At 41.0% G+C, this 16263-nt stretch overlaps 1 protein-coding gene across 6 annotated transcripts in view; it reads right to left on the reverse strand.

Moving 5' to 3' along the window:
• The window catches only part of SLC4A11 (solute carrier family 4 member 11), a 143177-nt gene that overhangs the window by 43291 nt on the left and 83623 nt on the right, over positions 1 to 16263 (reverse strand). For 5 of the 6 annotated variants that reach the window (XM_088133210.1, XM_088133211.1, XM_088133205.1 and 2 more), the window contains exons 4-6: positions 15767 to 15813; positions 9247 to 9478; positions 8805 to 8886 (exon numbers count right to left, since the gene is read on the reverse strand). In XM_088133210.1, coding sequence (XP_087989336.1) covers positions 8805 to 8886; positions 9247 to 9478; positions 15767 to 15813 — 361 coding nt within the window. The remainder of the gene's footprint in view (positions 1 to 8804; positions 8887 to 9246; positions 9479 to 15766; positions 15814 to 16263) is intronic. The other variant, XM_088133208.1, reaches the window with a different exon arrangement.

The following is a 16263-nucleotide window of genomic DNA, read 5'->3' on the forward strand; positions in this document are numbered from 1 at the left end:
AGTCCTTCTCAATCCCATTTCCTCCTCGGATATTCTTCTTCCTATTTTTTACTCAGGTCTTGCTCAGCGTTGGCTGCCAAGGGAAGCACAGCAACGAACTATGGTTCCACAAAAGAACATTCCACGCTGTGGCTCTGTTCTCAAAGTTCGCTTGTGGCTGCCTGTCTAGCGGGTTCATTGAAACGTTAAACATGCAAGCTAGGCCTGTCCAAGCACATGTACTACATAAACACCCAGCGTGTTTTAGTAAACCACACATTGGCGTGTCCCACTTGACGACATCAATTCGTCAGTGCAAGTGAAAAAAAATCTATACGAGATCTGGCTAATGAGACAGGACTTCTGCTAAGCGATTCGTATCGCCATCGATTGTAATCTGCTTCAGAGACCACCACTTGGCTGTGCATAATCAACACGCAAAAACTTTGTTGCATTTCCCCTTCTTACACCAACTTCCATTTATTGCAATTATAGGCAGCGGATAAAAGAGGCGTTTCAATTTCTGGGACTATTAGGGTTATCTGTCAAATTGTCTAGCTTTCTAGATGGTTTTAACTCTCATGTATATTCATCAGCCAAACTGGTGCGGGAAGGAACCGTTTAATGTACTATTTGCAATTCAGTGTTTTGTTCTTTGCATTCACTAAAGCAACTTTTCAATTTTTATTCAATAGCAGTAACATTCATGGGATCTTGGAGAAAAAAAATTATTCTTATTCTTTGGGAAACATTGCGCTCTTCAAAGCACCGTCTTCTACTATCCAATGAAAGATGCGAATGGGTTCTCTTCAATATCCATTTCAACAATTCAGATCTGGCATGACACCATAGCTGAGTGTAAATCTGGAAGTCTCATACTCAGATCTCATTGGATGTATTAAGTGGCCTTAAACCAACTAATTGATCCATCCAATCCCTTACTATCTCAGAAGCTGAGATTTCAGAGTGCTTCATAGCTTTACTAGAGGCTTGCACCCTCACAAGCATGCAGTTGGGACTCAAGAAAGCTGGGAAGGACCCCATAGTGTTGCAAGACGTATTTTCTGCTTGGAAGTTCTCCCGAAAAGCTGAGAGAAAACATGAACTCCCTAGTCCCAGTGAGTTTTGTGTAGAAACTAGGACCCTGACTGAAATCAACATTTTCCTGTACAGTACCCTAATCTTTATGTAGCAATACTCCTCAGATGGAGCATCACTGAAGCACCAACCGACACCTTGTAATAAACTTTGACCACACAAAACAAAATTACAGCATACATATTAAAACAAGAACAGAGAAAAGCCTGACAGAAGAATCAATGGAATCAATAAAAGACAAGCCAATTAAGAAACTAAACAATAAGGAAATTAAACTGACTACATCAGAGATGGAGAACTTGTCGCCTTCACATTGTTGGAGAATTACAGCCTCCAGTGGCCCCAATCATCACAGATGTTGCCATTCAGGAAGACCTCCAAAACCACATGCTGTTCACTTTAGATTAATCAAAGATTTGTTGGAATACAAGGTTTTTATTGATTGTGTGAGAGCCAATTCCCAGGCTGATAAAGGAACTGGCCATTACCAAAACAATAAGCAGATTCAGACTGTCCTACTTTTACAAAACCAGTAGGGATCCTTTCTTTTTCCAGCCCTCTCTACCATAAAAATATAAGAAAATGTTTAAGAATACTCCCTCCTTAATGAACTCCATATAAAGGCATCATATGAAAGTAAAACACTTGCTGGAATTCTTCTGTTGTACCTCTAACCCTTCCCCCCGACCCCCCAATCAATTTTACTAAATAAGAGCTGAAAATCTTGTTCTTTGGGTCCACTGGTTCCAGCCCAGTTTGCTACAAGAGAAATCCAACAGACTGGGGAAAGGGTATGGGAATGGAAACTGCATTAAGGATGGAACTCCAGGTCTTGACAAGGCTTAATAAGAAGGATCTGAAGTGCGAGAGCTAGCTCTCACACTTGTCAGAAGAAAACAACCTGATACCAGATCTGTCCATTACCAAAACAAAGCAGATGGAAACTGGGCTTTCTGCCCAAAAGTGAAGGATGTCCAATCCGTTGCATTGCTCGGGTGAGAGAAAGAGGTGAAAGGATTTGAACATTGCTTTTACTATAAATAGGTCTCTGCATCCATCAGAGCCACTGAAATTCTTTCATAATGGCTTTTTTGCTTTTTTATGATGCAACTCCTTATCAAAGTTCTTGGATTCTTATGTGCCTAAACTTGTTCCATTCTAGCCATTTGAGATACTTTATTTCCTATTCCCAGTTTTGATTATCCAGCCCTGAAAGAATTCAACATTATCAGATGCCACTATTAAACAACGCCTTGTTTGTTGAATCAAACACAACTGGTTGCGCCTGCCAAACCCACTAAACTATAAACCATGATCTACAAACTACAGTGCTTGGGTTTATCCAGCAGACCAAGTTGGGCATTCTACTTTTCCTGATCTGAGGATTACGCTGGGCTGCGCTGAGAATGAGGAAGTTGAAATTTAATTCTATTTCATTTAATTTTAGTTAAAGTAAAACTCAGTTAATACGATCACTGTTCAGTCACATAGGCAGTACTTTCTTCTGCTGTGACATTGAAAACTACAGTTTGGGAACAGGTTTTGGAGGTCTCTGACCCAAGGTTTCCAGGGGCCACAAACTATTCTGGAGTTGGCTTCAGCTTGTTCACATCTGTGTTAAGAAACACCTGTCAGCACAACAAGGAAGCCCAGACTAAGAAGCCAATTCCAGGTAGGTCAGGATTACTTTTATTGTAACAGCTGTAGTAACAGAATCTTCCAAGTCTGAATATGATTCCCCTCTCCCTCACTTTATCTTTGTGAGAATTAGGGAAGGGCCTGTCTGAGATGTGTTCTCAAGTCACCTTCTTGGCCCGGGCTCAAGACCCGCTTATCTAACTGTTGTCTTGGTAGCAGCTCTTCCTCCTGTCTTTCAAGGCCAACCCCTACACCCCCTACAAAACCAAGAAAATGACATTCTAACTCAATGTATGAAAGAAGCTCTTAAATCTGTCTGTACTTCTGTAGCTTTCTACCTTACGTGGAACCATGAAACAAGGTTTCGGAGTGCAGGTACAACGGCCACCCACCTTCCAACATGGTTACATGGCAGCCGTACACATATGTTAATACCCTGGGTCAAAATGCAGAGTATAAATACTATCAATCAACATCAACAAGTATATGAATTCCTGGGAGAGCTTTACTCAGAAATCAGGTGAGATTCCCACCAAGTGTATTAAACTTACGGTATTACTGCATAGCATTTCATACTGTGGTTGAGTTAGGACAGGGTTTCTCAGCCTTGGCAACTTTAAGATGTGTGGATTTCAGCTCTCAGAATTCCCCAGCCAGCATATGCTGGCTGGGGAATTCTGGGAGTTGAAATCCGCACGTCTTAAAGTTGCCAAGGTTGAGAAACCCTGAGTTAGGGAATTTATTGCCCTCAGGAGTGTCCACCGGCATAAGACCAAACAAAAGATGGAAAACAGATACACCACCTGCATTATTCCAGAGCTTAACACTGTCTTAAACGATGGTGTTTTAAGTTCCTTAGAAGTAAAACAAACCTGCTCTTTTAAAAATATTGTATGATAATGACCTGAATTATTCACCGTAATTCAGTCCCTCTAATGTAGAATTTGCCTGGTGTCCAAGCAGGAGGCATAAAATTACTTTTAAATCACTTGCACAAATAATTCAGTGCTTCTCGGCACATTTATGGCTAAAGCAGAGATGGGAAAACGTGTCACACCAAGACAAATGGCTTGAGCGAAAGCCAAGCGGCTGTTTGCCAGTTTCTACCGTAGCAGTTCGGAAAAGTGACTCATAGGGCTCCCTCTCTGGTTCCCAAAGTCATCCATTGTCTCTCCATTACCGTTCATCCTGGTGGAACGTCTCTATCTGCAGAGGAGCACAGCAAGAGCTCCATGGCACTATCCAATTAAGCGAAGATGGTTCTCTCTTTTCACGTACCTCATATTGAAACAAAAGGAAAATGTCTTTCCTTACATCTCTTGACTTTAGGTGGGAGAAGGAGGCAAGATTTTCTGATATTAAGAAAAGCAGACATCCCATTCTAGCTTGTCATTTATACTTAATGTTTAGGAAGGCCAACATCTAGGCTATGATGGGACAAGCACGTCTAGTAACTCTCTCCAGATGCCTTCATGTTTCAGGGGTACCTTCATCCTTAATGTTCATCTCTCCAAGATGAGCCACACAGACCGTCCTGTCTCTCCAACATTTGGCTCAGATCAAAGAAACGTTCCTGAATCACGAAGAACGTCATCCTTTACTGTTTTTTTTTTTTTTAAGCCAGCTACCAAGCCACTTCTGTGTGCAAGTGTGTGCCCTCAAGGCAGTGTTGATTCTTGGCAACTGCTTGGACAAGTCCCTGCAGTTTTCATGACAATGTTTTTGGAAATGGTTTGCCTTGGCCTCCTTCTTCCCAAGGCTGAGAGAGAGTGACTGGCCCAAGGTCACCCAGCTGGCTTCATGCCTAAGGCAGGACTAGAATTTGCAGTCTCCTGGTTTGGTGCCTTTAATCACTAACCCAGACTGGCTCTTACCAACCTAATACCTAACTGACCAACTAGTTAACTTAAGAGAATGTGTCCACATGAAGGGTTACAGCCCAGAGCAAAGCACAGCAATACAGCTTTCGCCAGCCTGGGACTTCACTTTGAGACTGCAAGCTGTACAGATCCCAGCACATTGCTGCTAGCCATATACCAGTGGGGCATTCTGGGAGCTGCAGTCCCAACACTAGATCATTTTAGCAGTTACAATCTCAACAATTCTGAAAGCTACAAGACTGAAAAAAGATGATATAAGGAAAAAATAGCTCTTAATTCAGTGTTTCCAATCTGGACAACCCTTCAGATGTTTGGACTTAATTCTCAGAATTCTTAGCAAAGGCCAGGCTAGCTGGGGAATTCTTGGAGTTGAAGTCCACGTAGCTTAAAGTTGCCAAGGTTGAAAAAGGCTGGTCTAAGGTACTGCCTTGTTATTTTCTCATCCGTTAATTCTGTCTCCTTGCTAAACATGGCACTAGCAGCCTCCTTCATCCTTATGCCCCCCTTTGTCAACAACAGAGACAGTTACCTGGTGGATTTCAATTTTTTTAAAAAATCAGTACTCATTTCAAAGTGCCCTTCGGAGAACAGAGGAGGATGCATTCAATAACATCAGCGGCTTGGAAAACGCACATGTTGTGCTTTTCTAGGTTAATCCAGTTGATCTAGCGCTAGTGTACAAATACACATACATATTTATAAACATTATGTGGGACATAAAAGCAAATCTTTCCTTTCCTTTCCTTTCCTCCTTCCATGCCACATCTCTCCTGAGCTATTAAAAGCTCTTGTAAGCTTTCCACCACAGCTTTGCTACTGTCATCACCATAATTAACTCATCTGTTGCTGTCCAACATGGCTTCACACCCCTTTACTCTATTAATTCAGGAACACAAAACCCAACAGGTGGATAACAGTGAAGAAAAGTGTCTATGGTACCACCACTGTCCATTTTAGGACAGATAATTGGCTCTTTCAAAATCTTCACCAAATTCATGGGCAGAGAAATTCCGTGGCTGATTCCTCCCAACTTGTCCAAGGAGAAATCCTCCGACATCTTCTCCAGGACAAAGCTCTCCCTTGGAAGGACAGAAGCAGGGACCATGGATGGATTCTTCTCAACTTCTCCAAGGAGAAACTCTCCAATATTTTCTCCCAGGCCAAGCTCAGCAGGAAAAGAGCACCACTACTGGAAAAGCTTTGTGGGATTTTGTCTTCCTTTCAGATTTAATGGGAAAATGTGCTAGAGCCTGCTAGGGAGAAGACTGTTGAGGAAAGAAGACATTCACACATGTCCCAAAAGATGTGAAGACACATCAAACCTCGGGCAACTTCACTGTTAAATAAGTGCCAGACCCCCCCTCCACTACTCTGAAAGCATTTCTGTTGTCAATTCTTTTCCTTTAAATTGGATGAGCACTGGTAGGAAACCAAAATATAGGAGAATGTCTCTGCCTACACCTACTTTTGCTTCCTGGGCCCCATTAGTCAGCTACTGCGTTACTCAGTAAATGAGGAAGCCCAACCCTCATGGCAAACGAGTTGCGTGCACTTAATTAAAGAGAACATTTGCACAATAAAAACCATCTCTCCTAGCCTAAGTGTGGGAAGAGAGAGAGAAAAAAAGAAGCTAAACAGGTAGGTGAGGAATCTCTTCAGAAAATGTTCTGGGAAGAGCAATTTATATGTGGATTGTTGCTTCTTTTCTTTAATTCTCACAGTCTGGCTTTTTTCTAAAAGACAAAGCAAGTCTCGTGTTAACTCCTTGGACCGTGAACCATATACTGTAGAGAAACTGGTAAAAAAAAAGGTCGCCAAAGGCTCAAATGTAATATATTCCCCCCCCCCCCCGATCCTGAGAGTTAAATTGACTGCAATAATCCGTGAATGAAATACTACCCTTGGGTAAAAATGCTGGTCTCTTTTCTGAGCGTGGCAGAAGAACCTAGTGCGAAGGAGATGAAAAGAGGCTTCAAAACGCCACGAAACTTGACAATGCTGGCCAGATGCATGTCAAACCTTTCCTTAACTCCTCACCCACATCCTGCAGCCAGGACTCTCTGTAACGTGAATGCATTTTTTTCTACAATATATAATTTGCTTTCGGTTCACAATGTAGCTAATAAGGAGTTAACCTTCCTTCCTCTTTATGTTACTGATCAGGTCTTATCAAGTTTGTTTTTTGGTTGTGTTTTGTTTCTGGCACTTTTTCTAAGATCTTCTTTGGGGGCTGGGATGGGGGAATATTCTCAATTTCAAATGGTTTTCAGAGGGTACCCCTCTGGCCTTTTAGAAAAAACCTAGCAAAGGCCCTTAAGATCCAATATTTATTGTAGCAATTGCTTTTTATGGCCTCCATGCACTTCTTTGTATCATAACTATCTCTATTGATTCTTAATTCATCTTGCTCAAGAGAGCTGATGCTATCCAAGCATTACAGGCCCAGCTATCTGCCTCTCCCATCCATGCTGACCTCATTTTATTATCTGCTATCTGGAATAATCTAAGATGTTTTGTTTTAAGCCAGATTTAGCTCTTTATTTTGGGCCAGAAGCATTCCTGACGGAAGATGACTTGCATAGATGCATCAAGTGTCGCCTATAACTTTCCAGCAAAAATTCTGCCAACCCCTCCTTGGGGGCTTGCTAAGAGGTCTTCTCACTCACCCAGCCCAAAGCCATAAACAGCTAAAATTGTCTTTCCAGCTCAAAATTATCTCCACTTGATTGAAATCTTCTATCTAGAATGTGAAACGCCTGCTTTGCACCTGAAGCGTCTGCGCTGAGCTCAAAACAGGGTGTTTTGAATCCGAGAATGTTTGGAATTCAAAATGCATTTGCACACCCCTAATTTCTAACAAAAGGTCATTTTTCCTAGCAAGAAATCTTATGCTGTAAGGATTCGTAAGGCTAGAGAATTTGTGTACACAAATGTGGCATGCAAATAAAATGTACTGAAACTATCGTGCTGATTACATACATTCAAAGAGTTGGTATCTTGGATTTCTAAAGGAAAGAAACGTATTCCTTCATAATTTTATCTCCGACAGTACCAAGAAAAGCAGGTACAGTAATTAAAAGTTTCAAAAATTCACCAATTTCCAAGGGACTTAAAAGTTGCACATTTGTTCTCTGCATCATTGTTTGATTCCCTTTCAGCAGATGCTCGTGGCATCACATTACTTCATTTTGCATTAAAGAATAGTTTGGTTATAAAATAAGTCAAGAGCTAATTTGAAAGGAAAATTTCTCAGTTGCAGAATCGAACAAAGAAAACCCTCCTGGATGTTTCCAGGTAAGGGTTTCATTTGGCAACCACCCCGAATCATTCCTAGATTTTGTAGGGAAATTAAGAAATGTTACTTCGATCTGTGTTTTCCCTTTATTTTTGCTCCCCACATAGTATTAATTAAGAGGAGGTGATGGAATAAATACACAAAGTATTTTTGGAATGCTAGCACTAGCATCTAATATCCATTTGGGAAGATTCTTGGCCGTTCAGCCCATCAAGTTAGGTGCGGTGACCAGAAGTGGTTCTCCAGGTCCTTGTTCATGTGGGACCTTAGAGATACAAAACCTAAACTCTCTTTGAGATACAGCCTTCTGGGGTGATGTTACCCTGTAATAAACTCCATCACAGGAAGGAACATTTTGCACTCTTGAATTTTTATTACCAACGCACAATGGTGAGATTATAAGCTGCCAACAAGAAAATTAAGCCCTTCTATGATGTTCCTGTATTGTTGCATTGCTTTCTCTTTCCCCCCCTCTTTTCTGTTATGGTTTGACTCTTTTTGTCTTTGTTCTGCTTGCTTTAAATAAATAAAGCAAGAACAAGGACAAAGGAAGAAGACTGGGATGTTCGAAAGCTCAAGGAACTCACAGACACTTGGAGGAACAGCAGCGGAAATCAAAACTCAAGGGCACAGCTCAAACCAGCATTCCCAAGCCTCTGAGTAAAGCTTCCTAGTGGCTAATTTTCTTTTTAAATTCCCACCTAATAGCTACTTATTCAGTAGTTTGAAATAAAATATCCACTCTCTTTACATCTTGTAAATTCCATTTTTCTGTAATGACCCTTTATAAACCTTCCACTGATGCAGAAGACCAAAAGGGGTACGAGGCTCCTGGGATAGGAGATCTGTAATGTACAGCCTCAATTCTGCTTGTGCCAAGATGTTCTGGTGAGTCTTTTAGAGAAAGCACTTACATGATACAAAGCCACGACTGCTGATACTGGATCCCGGTGACTGTTGCTGTCACCCCCTGAATTGTATCCGACAAGAGGTGGACTGTCCAAAAGACAAAAAAAAGAAGGCATTTTGATTCTATGATATATACAGTTGCATTTTAGTTCACCCAAAGTTTGCCAGAAAGCTAACATCTAATTGGGATATACAAAATTCCGTCTTCTGGTGTCTATGTCCCCCACTTCAAAATTCTGGAAAGCCTTTTTAACCAGGTTTCCTTGTCAGCCAAGGAGCAGAATCATCCCAGGATCAGCTGTAGGGATTTTCCAACATTACATGATAAGAGTGACAGCGGGGCTACCATGGACTGGAAATGTGGTCCCCCAGCGTGGTAATGTCCTTAGAAAAATTTGCCCCATCTTCCCAGCCTAGACAGAGGAGAAGATTTGCCCCAAACTGTACCATTCCCTTCTCTGGGGGTCCCCGAATCGGTGAATAAAGTGCTCATAATTTTGTCGAAGTTGCAGCTTGGCTCGGCGTTGTCAGAGTCTTCAGCAAAATGTTTTAACATCTCCCGCAAGACGTCGTCCAGAGAAGTGGCTGTCTCGTCCAGAATGATGCTGGCTCTGGCAAGGAAGCCATCAAGATCACGGTGGGCTCTGATCTCCTCCTCAAAATTCTTTAATTTTAGGTACTGCAAGAAAAAAGGGGGGAAGTTGGTCTACTGTGCGAGCCACAACATAGGAAAGCTCATTTTCCTCACCTGAGATTGAGTGCAAACATAGTGACAATAATTCTAACACTGCAACTTGTTTCTCTGGCTTCTGTTGGACCGAGGTCAAGATCCATTCTAGCGTTCTTGCTCACTCACTGTTTGAAAAATGGCTGGTGATGGGGATGTGCAAGTCAAAATCAGAGCAGTGGCAATGCAATTAAACCGTCTGGCATTTGCTCCGAGCTCAGCTGTTGAAAAACTTATATTTGTATTTCTGAAAAAGGATCTGAGTAAATACTAGCCCGTACTGTACATATTCCTCCAAAGCTATCTGTATTTAATATGATAATCACTGCAATGCACAAATGTAGAGAAAGGGGAAGTTTGAAACTGTACTAACAAAAGAAGGATTCCAAAGAGGGAATGACAATTTCTATTGCCTTTTTTCTCAAAAAGTAGCTCTTTCAGACCATATTTGTTGCCTTGAAATCCAGCTTATAAACATCTGGTTCATAACAAATGAGTTGAAACAGAATAGAACGTCAGAGTGCTTGTAGAAATAATCTACATGTATTATTTACTCCTTCAGTGGCTTCCTATGGTTTCCTTCACTGAAAACAGCAACATATGTAGTAAAACCCAAGTTTGTAGGCAGAAGCCTGCAAACGCAATGGAGAAACATCTATTTTTTTCCTCCAGCGAAAACAACAAATTCTTTCAGAGCCCCATTCTCCAGCTACGAGGACTAGAAGAGAACGTTTTTAGTTATGGTTGCAACTTTACATTATTACAACATATAGACATGCAGTAGTGAAACTGTGCTCACTGACTGCACTTCAAAGCTGAAATAAAGGCAGGAGAAAAACTAGCCACATCTCAGAATTCATAACAGATGGGATCCCTCAACCAACTGATGGGTATTTCTAAGGGGCATTTCCAATTCAGTTCTCTCTTTTCCTGACAGTTACCACCTGCGTATTCACCATTCTCAATGCAACCAGAATTTTACATTCTGCAGTATTTGGCTTTTTTTCTAAATAATGCTTTATTGATGAACCCGCCTTCCCTTTTTCTTTCCTTCCTCCCTCATCATTGATTTTCCTTCTCTCTCCTTCCCATGTTTATTTTGACAGATATATGAAAGTGCAATCAAGAAAAAAGAGAAAAGAAATAAAGGAACAAAAATAAATAAATAAACAGAAAGGGGATTTAAGAGGTACATAAAATTCAATTAAGAATTTTCAATGTGTAACATTAGATTAGTACTGCATATAAAGATGATCTCATATCAGTTTAACACTTTAAAGCTTAGTAAATTTTCCTTCCTTCCTTCCTTCCTTCCTTCCTTCCTTCCTTCCTTCCTTCCTTCCTTCCTTCCTTCCTTCCTTCCTATCCCATCTCTTCCTTTGTTTTCCCTTCCATGACTGCTACAATCAACCAATTGTAAGTGGAATACAGGAGACACAATCAAAGCCAGTTACCTATGCTTTATTTAACAAGGAAAGTACAGTAATATACAATAAAAACTCATACATACATACTTACCCTAAAGAATTGCAATGATTCCCAAATTATGAAAATGGCATCTAAATAATATTCTTTCCATTTTAATTATTGAACTGAAACATTCTGGATTTAAGACAAATTTTGATTTAACACTATCTGTATCCAGAGTGGCCAACTGCAAAGCCATCTCACTGCCCATGACTTTTCTGATCATTTGCCAATAAAATTGATTCGGGAATTGTTATGTTCTTCTTGCCATAAAGCAAATAAATTGGGTAGGAGGAACCACATTACCAGTTCTAGAATTTAAAGTCATTTTGATGATACAGGTAGTCCCCGGGTTAAGAATGCCGGGGTTACAGACAACCTATAGTTAAGAACGGAGCCTATTGTAGCAAAAATTGAGTTAAATACACAATGATTTGAGTTAAATACACAATGGTTCAAGTTCATTACACAAGAGTACTTATATGGTATTATATAATAATACTGTTCTGGCTTACATACAAATTTGACTTAAGGACAGACCTTGGGAATGGAACTCCTTCTTAAACTGGGGACTCCCTGTATCTGCAAGATCTACACCCTGTAAGGATTCCATAAGTCTTTGAAAACGTTGCTTTGCTGTCAAGCCTGGGGCTAGATGGTTTGATGAGTCCTTGGCAGTTTTCTGTTGCAGCATGTGACTTTCTTCCAGGAATGCATATTCTTTTCTAATTGTCTTTTTCTCTTTTTAACTATGTGAGCCCTGCAAAATCATTTGGGAATCCGGCAGCCTTCCAGATAATAAATAGATCTAAAGTTTCTTTTTGAATTATATTACTACACAGGGATATCCCAACCAAACATGTTATCCCTTCAGTTCTATGGACTGTACACTGTATACAAACCTTAGTTAACAAAATAAATCATCTTAATACAGAATATGAGAAGCTAAAGAGGGACATTAAAGGGACATGGGGTGATCAACTTTTAAATGAAAAAGTTGCCAATGAGATAGCAAAATAGCCAAAAAGTGGAATGAAGAAAACAAAGTCAAATTAAGGACATTCCTAGGTACACCTAGGAGCAGCCAGACCTCAGGGCCCATAGCTAGAAAATCTGTGTCTTCTTAACTGGTGAGCTTGGACAATACAAAGAAAAGTAAATCTAGCCTTGATCCCATTAGGGACTGGAAAATGTCAGATTCTCATCCAAGGTGCAACCAAGACATTCTTTTTGGAGGCCACCACAAAGCGAGGTCATGAAAAAAGACAGAGAAGTCTAGACCCTAAAGCATTCCAGAACAGCATGCTAGCCAATATTTTCATCCAGAATCTATCTGATATAAAGCTACAGTTTGGGAAAGAAAGCTATCATCTGTATCTGCCCGAAACATCCATTTATTTGCTTAAATCGTATGGCTGCCTATTTGGTTTCCACATTGGTGTCTCTTGGCTGCTGACAATAAGCAGCTTGATTATTAAAAAAACAAGGACATCTGCTGTCTGAAGGAGACCAAAGACCACTCACTGCTCTCCGTTTCAGATCCTCACATATAGAACAGGAATGAGCAAATATCTCTTTTCTAGCAATAGAACAAATGCACCAGATAGATTTATCTTTTGGGCAATGGCAAGGTGAAAGGGTCAACATGTGTCCAGAGGTTCAGCTCTGAAGCTTGAGCTGGAAGAAAGAGATTTCTCATTCATTTTAGTTTGAGATTTCTCATTCATTTTGGAGCAACCCCACCCCCACCTTAAAGTCAAACAATGTAATGATCCCAAAACATTTATGGATCTCACACTATGGTTGAGTTCCCATGCCAAGACACCTAATGAAGACTGTTTGGTTTGGGGTGAAACTGGCCAAAACCAGCCAGTGAATCCAGCCCCTGAAGTTTTTTAACTTATATGTAAACACAACTACTTACACTTGTTCCCTAAACAAGGTTTAACAAAACTGTGTCTTAGTAACATCTGTAAACCCAGCCAAAGAGTAAAGATCTAGAACAGTGTTTCTCAACCGTGGCCACTTGAAGATGTGTGGACTTCAACTCCCAGGCTGGCTGGGACATTCTGGGAGTTGAAGTCCACACATCTTCAAGTGGCCAAGGTTGAGAAACACTGATCTAGAAGAACATGTAATCCATTCCTCTTTAGGATGACTCACCAACCCCTTATATTTCAGGGTGTGATGGAGACCTCTCTTCACTCTTGCCTATAATTTTTATGATTAGCCTTCCTCCCTGAACAACAACAGCAAGACCAAAAACACCAGCCAGGATCAGGAGTGCTTCCTCTCCACCCAGTTGATGGAGCTCCTCAAAATAGGTGAATTACAAGATTTTGCACATCCTTTTGGCACCGTCACCATTACCGGCCGTGGAAGGAAGGGCCCGAAAGATGTCAGCAGTCAGCAAACCCATCAAAGTCTTTGCTGTAGGGCACGGCCGAGGTGGAAGCGTTTCGGCCAAAAAGGTTAAGCCTTTAGGAAGGCCACCTTTCATCTGTCAGACTGGAAAACTGGCACCAGCATTAGCAAAGCAGGAAATTTAACTTTCCTTTACAATCATTTTATAGTACTCTCTGCGCTACTCACTGTCGACAGAGAGGGCAGATGTGACGGCAGCTATAGGATAGCAACCCATAAATGAGAATCTATATGAGCCAGCAGGATGTGGCTTCAAAGCTTTGATTAAAGGACACTGATGTTACAATTCATTAATTTGGCAGTGGCATGCCTGGGTCTCTGTGCCAGATTGCTCTGACTTCCCCACATTGGGACCTTCTAAATGGGCTAGTGTTTAATGTCTGTGTGCCCTGCAGACGCAAACATTTCAAGGGAGGAAAGGTTAAAAGCGGGAGATAGGTTATCTTTCCTATCTTGAGAGTTTTCTACCTAAAAAATCACCCCCTGAGCTATTTTCCCCTTGCGTGCCTTTGTTCATCACATATCGTTTGTCATAACAATTATGGTCCTTTCTAACTGGGGTGGCCGCAATGCAGACTTTGGTAAAAGGCACTAAGCAGAAACATCTTTAATCCAGGAACTCTCCAGATGTATGAAGTCCATGAATGCATAGGAACCACAGCCACTGCTGAGCATTTTCAGACTGAAGCCCACACCTCCATGCTGGAGAACACTATACTAGGCAGTTCCAAATATTGCACCTGTATCTACAACCTGATTTTGTCTTTGTAATAGTGTCTTTCCTGATTTTATTTCAATCAGATTTCTCCATCTTGAACTGTGGGATGATCTGATTTGTCAACACAAGGAGAAAAGCCAGTTCACCTCAACTATCACTCATACTCAACAATAATTCGTCTGAAACAGATTTTGGAGCACCTTCGTGTCTCACAGAACCTCTCCATCAGGATACCCTCCAGATCCTTGGACTTCAATTCCCAGAACTCCCCAACTAGCCACGGCCACTGCTGAGAATTGTGGGAGTTTAAGTCCACACATCTGGAGAGCTACAGGTTGGAAAACGCTGTGCTACAGAATTGCAGCCACCAGCAACATCGGTTACGAGCATCAAAATGACTTCACACCCGCCATGATGCAATCAAGCAAATGACACTAAGAACATACTTGGGCCATTCTGCAGTGCAAAATTTGGGTCAGTTGCACCATTGCATCACAACTGGTGCCATGTCTATTTATTTATTTATTTAAAAGATCTGCATGGATGCTCATCTTAGAGCACAACCCTTAGAGGCTTACCACAACAATGAAACTACAAAAACCATACCACCAGAATCCAGAGGCTTTGGACAGTCACTTCTCCATCTTCTCCATGCGTTTGCAGTTGTCTATATTTTTGACAACTGTTGACATGTTTGTGTTTGTTTAACTCTCCACATGTCAAGAGAATCCACAGATGGAATTGAGTTAATTCCATCATCAACCTTGGAGCAAATAAAAAAGACTGAAGACCTACTGAAGGCCTTTACATTTATTTTATTTTATTTTATTTGTTTTATTTATGGAAATTTCTAGCCCTTCTAAGCCAGCAGGAAAGAAAAGCTTATCCCCTGTTCTTACAATAAAAGGGTTAAAATGCAAAACTAGTAGAATAAAATAATAAACTACAATCCAAAATAATAGCAGAAGTCACTAAGAAAGAAACCAAGGCCACCGAGAACAAGAACATCCCAACGCAACCCAGGATGGAAATTCTATCAGATCTCCACCCAGCACCATCTTAAAAAGCTGAGTTTGAATGGATCTCCTAATACACAACTGGATGGGACCTGGTTTGATGTAAGGTGAGATCTCAGGAAGGTTATGGCAGGATATTGGTTGAAACGATTATATTTTATTTGACACAGAATGTTTACCAACTTACATGTGGATTTGCTCTCAAGAAAGTGCAGAGGACTGTATAGCCAAACCCACCATGTTCAGAGATCTGTGAGATTAATTTTCGGAAGAGGCCATGTCGGTAAGGCAATCGGATGCCATCCAGATGTGCAGTCCATTGTCTGGGCTGGTATGAAAGATGGTTCTTGTTTTCTAATCTCATCCAGGCAGTTCCAGACTGGGGCACAACGTAGTAAAGTAAAAGTAATCATCCCGGGGAAAATGCAGAAATCAGAACTCCCCACAAGACAGAATTTCAGAGGTTTAAATAAAAAGATAATTGGGGACAACAAAATATGATCCCATCTAGGATGTTCTGGAGGCCCACAACAGGGCAAAGGTGAAGCTTATGCCTACGTTTTGCAAAGTCAAATGATTGAGATAAAACAATAATTAAAGCATAGCTGTACCTACTTTTCTTGATGTGTGCAATAAAACGCACCCAGAGCCATCACTTTCTGCTGAAAGAAAAAAAGAGAGAAAAGTTACTATCTATCTATCTATCTATCTATCTATCTATCTATCTATCTATCTATCTATCTATCTATCTATCTGCTGGCCTGCCTTCATTTGGGGCAGCTTTGTGCTCAAACTGCCATATACAAGGTCCATCTAATCCCACCACAGCCCTTCGAGGTAGGCTGGGCTGAGAGAGATCAGCAAACTTAAACTCACACAGTGAGGTTCAAAGCATTGTAGAGGTTTAAGTCTGGGTCTCCCCTTTCGTCCCAGGTCAACGTTTTAACTATTATCAATAAATACTCTGGAGGGAAGAACGTAAACTTTGTTGTAATTTTCAAGCCTGTTTACTTACTTAAACATTTGCCATTCTGGCTTAAAAGGTTGGACCACATATCCCCACTTGTTCCAGGGTACCCCATAACCCATACTCACTAGGCCCTTTCAGCTAT

Source organism: Python bivittatus, unplaced genomic scaffold (genome assembly GCF_059951505.1).
Source record: "Python bivittatus isolate LINGU-HERP-01145 unplaced genomic scaffold, Pbiv_v1 ctg000070_np1212, whole genome shotgun sequence".
Classification (NCBI taxonomy): Eukaryota; Metazoa; Chordata; class Lepidosauria; order Squamata; family Pythonidae; genus Python; species Python bivittatus.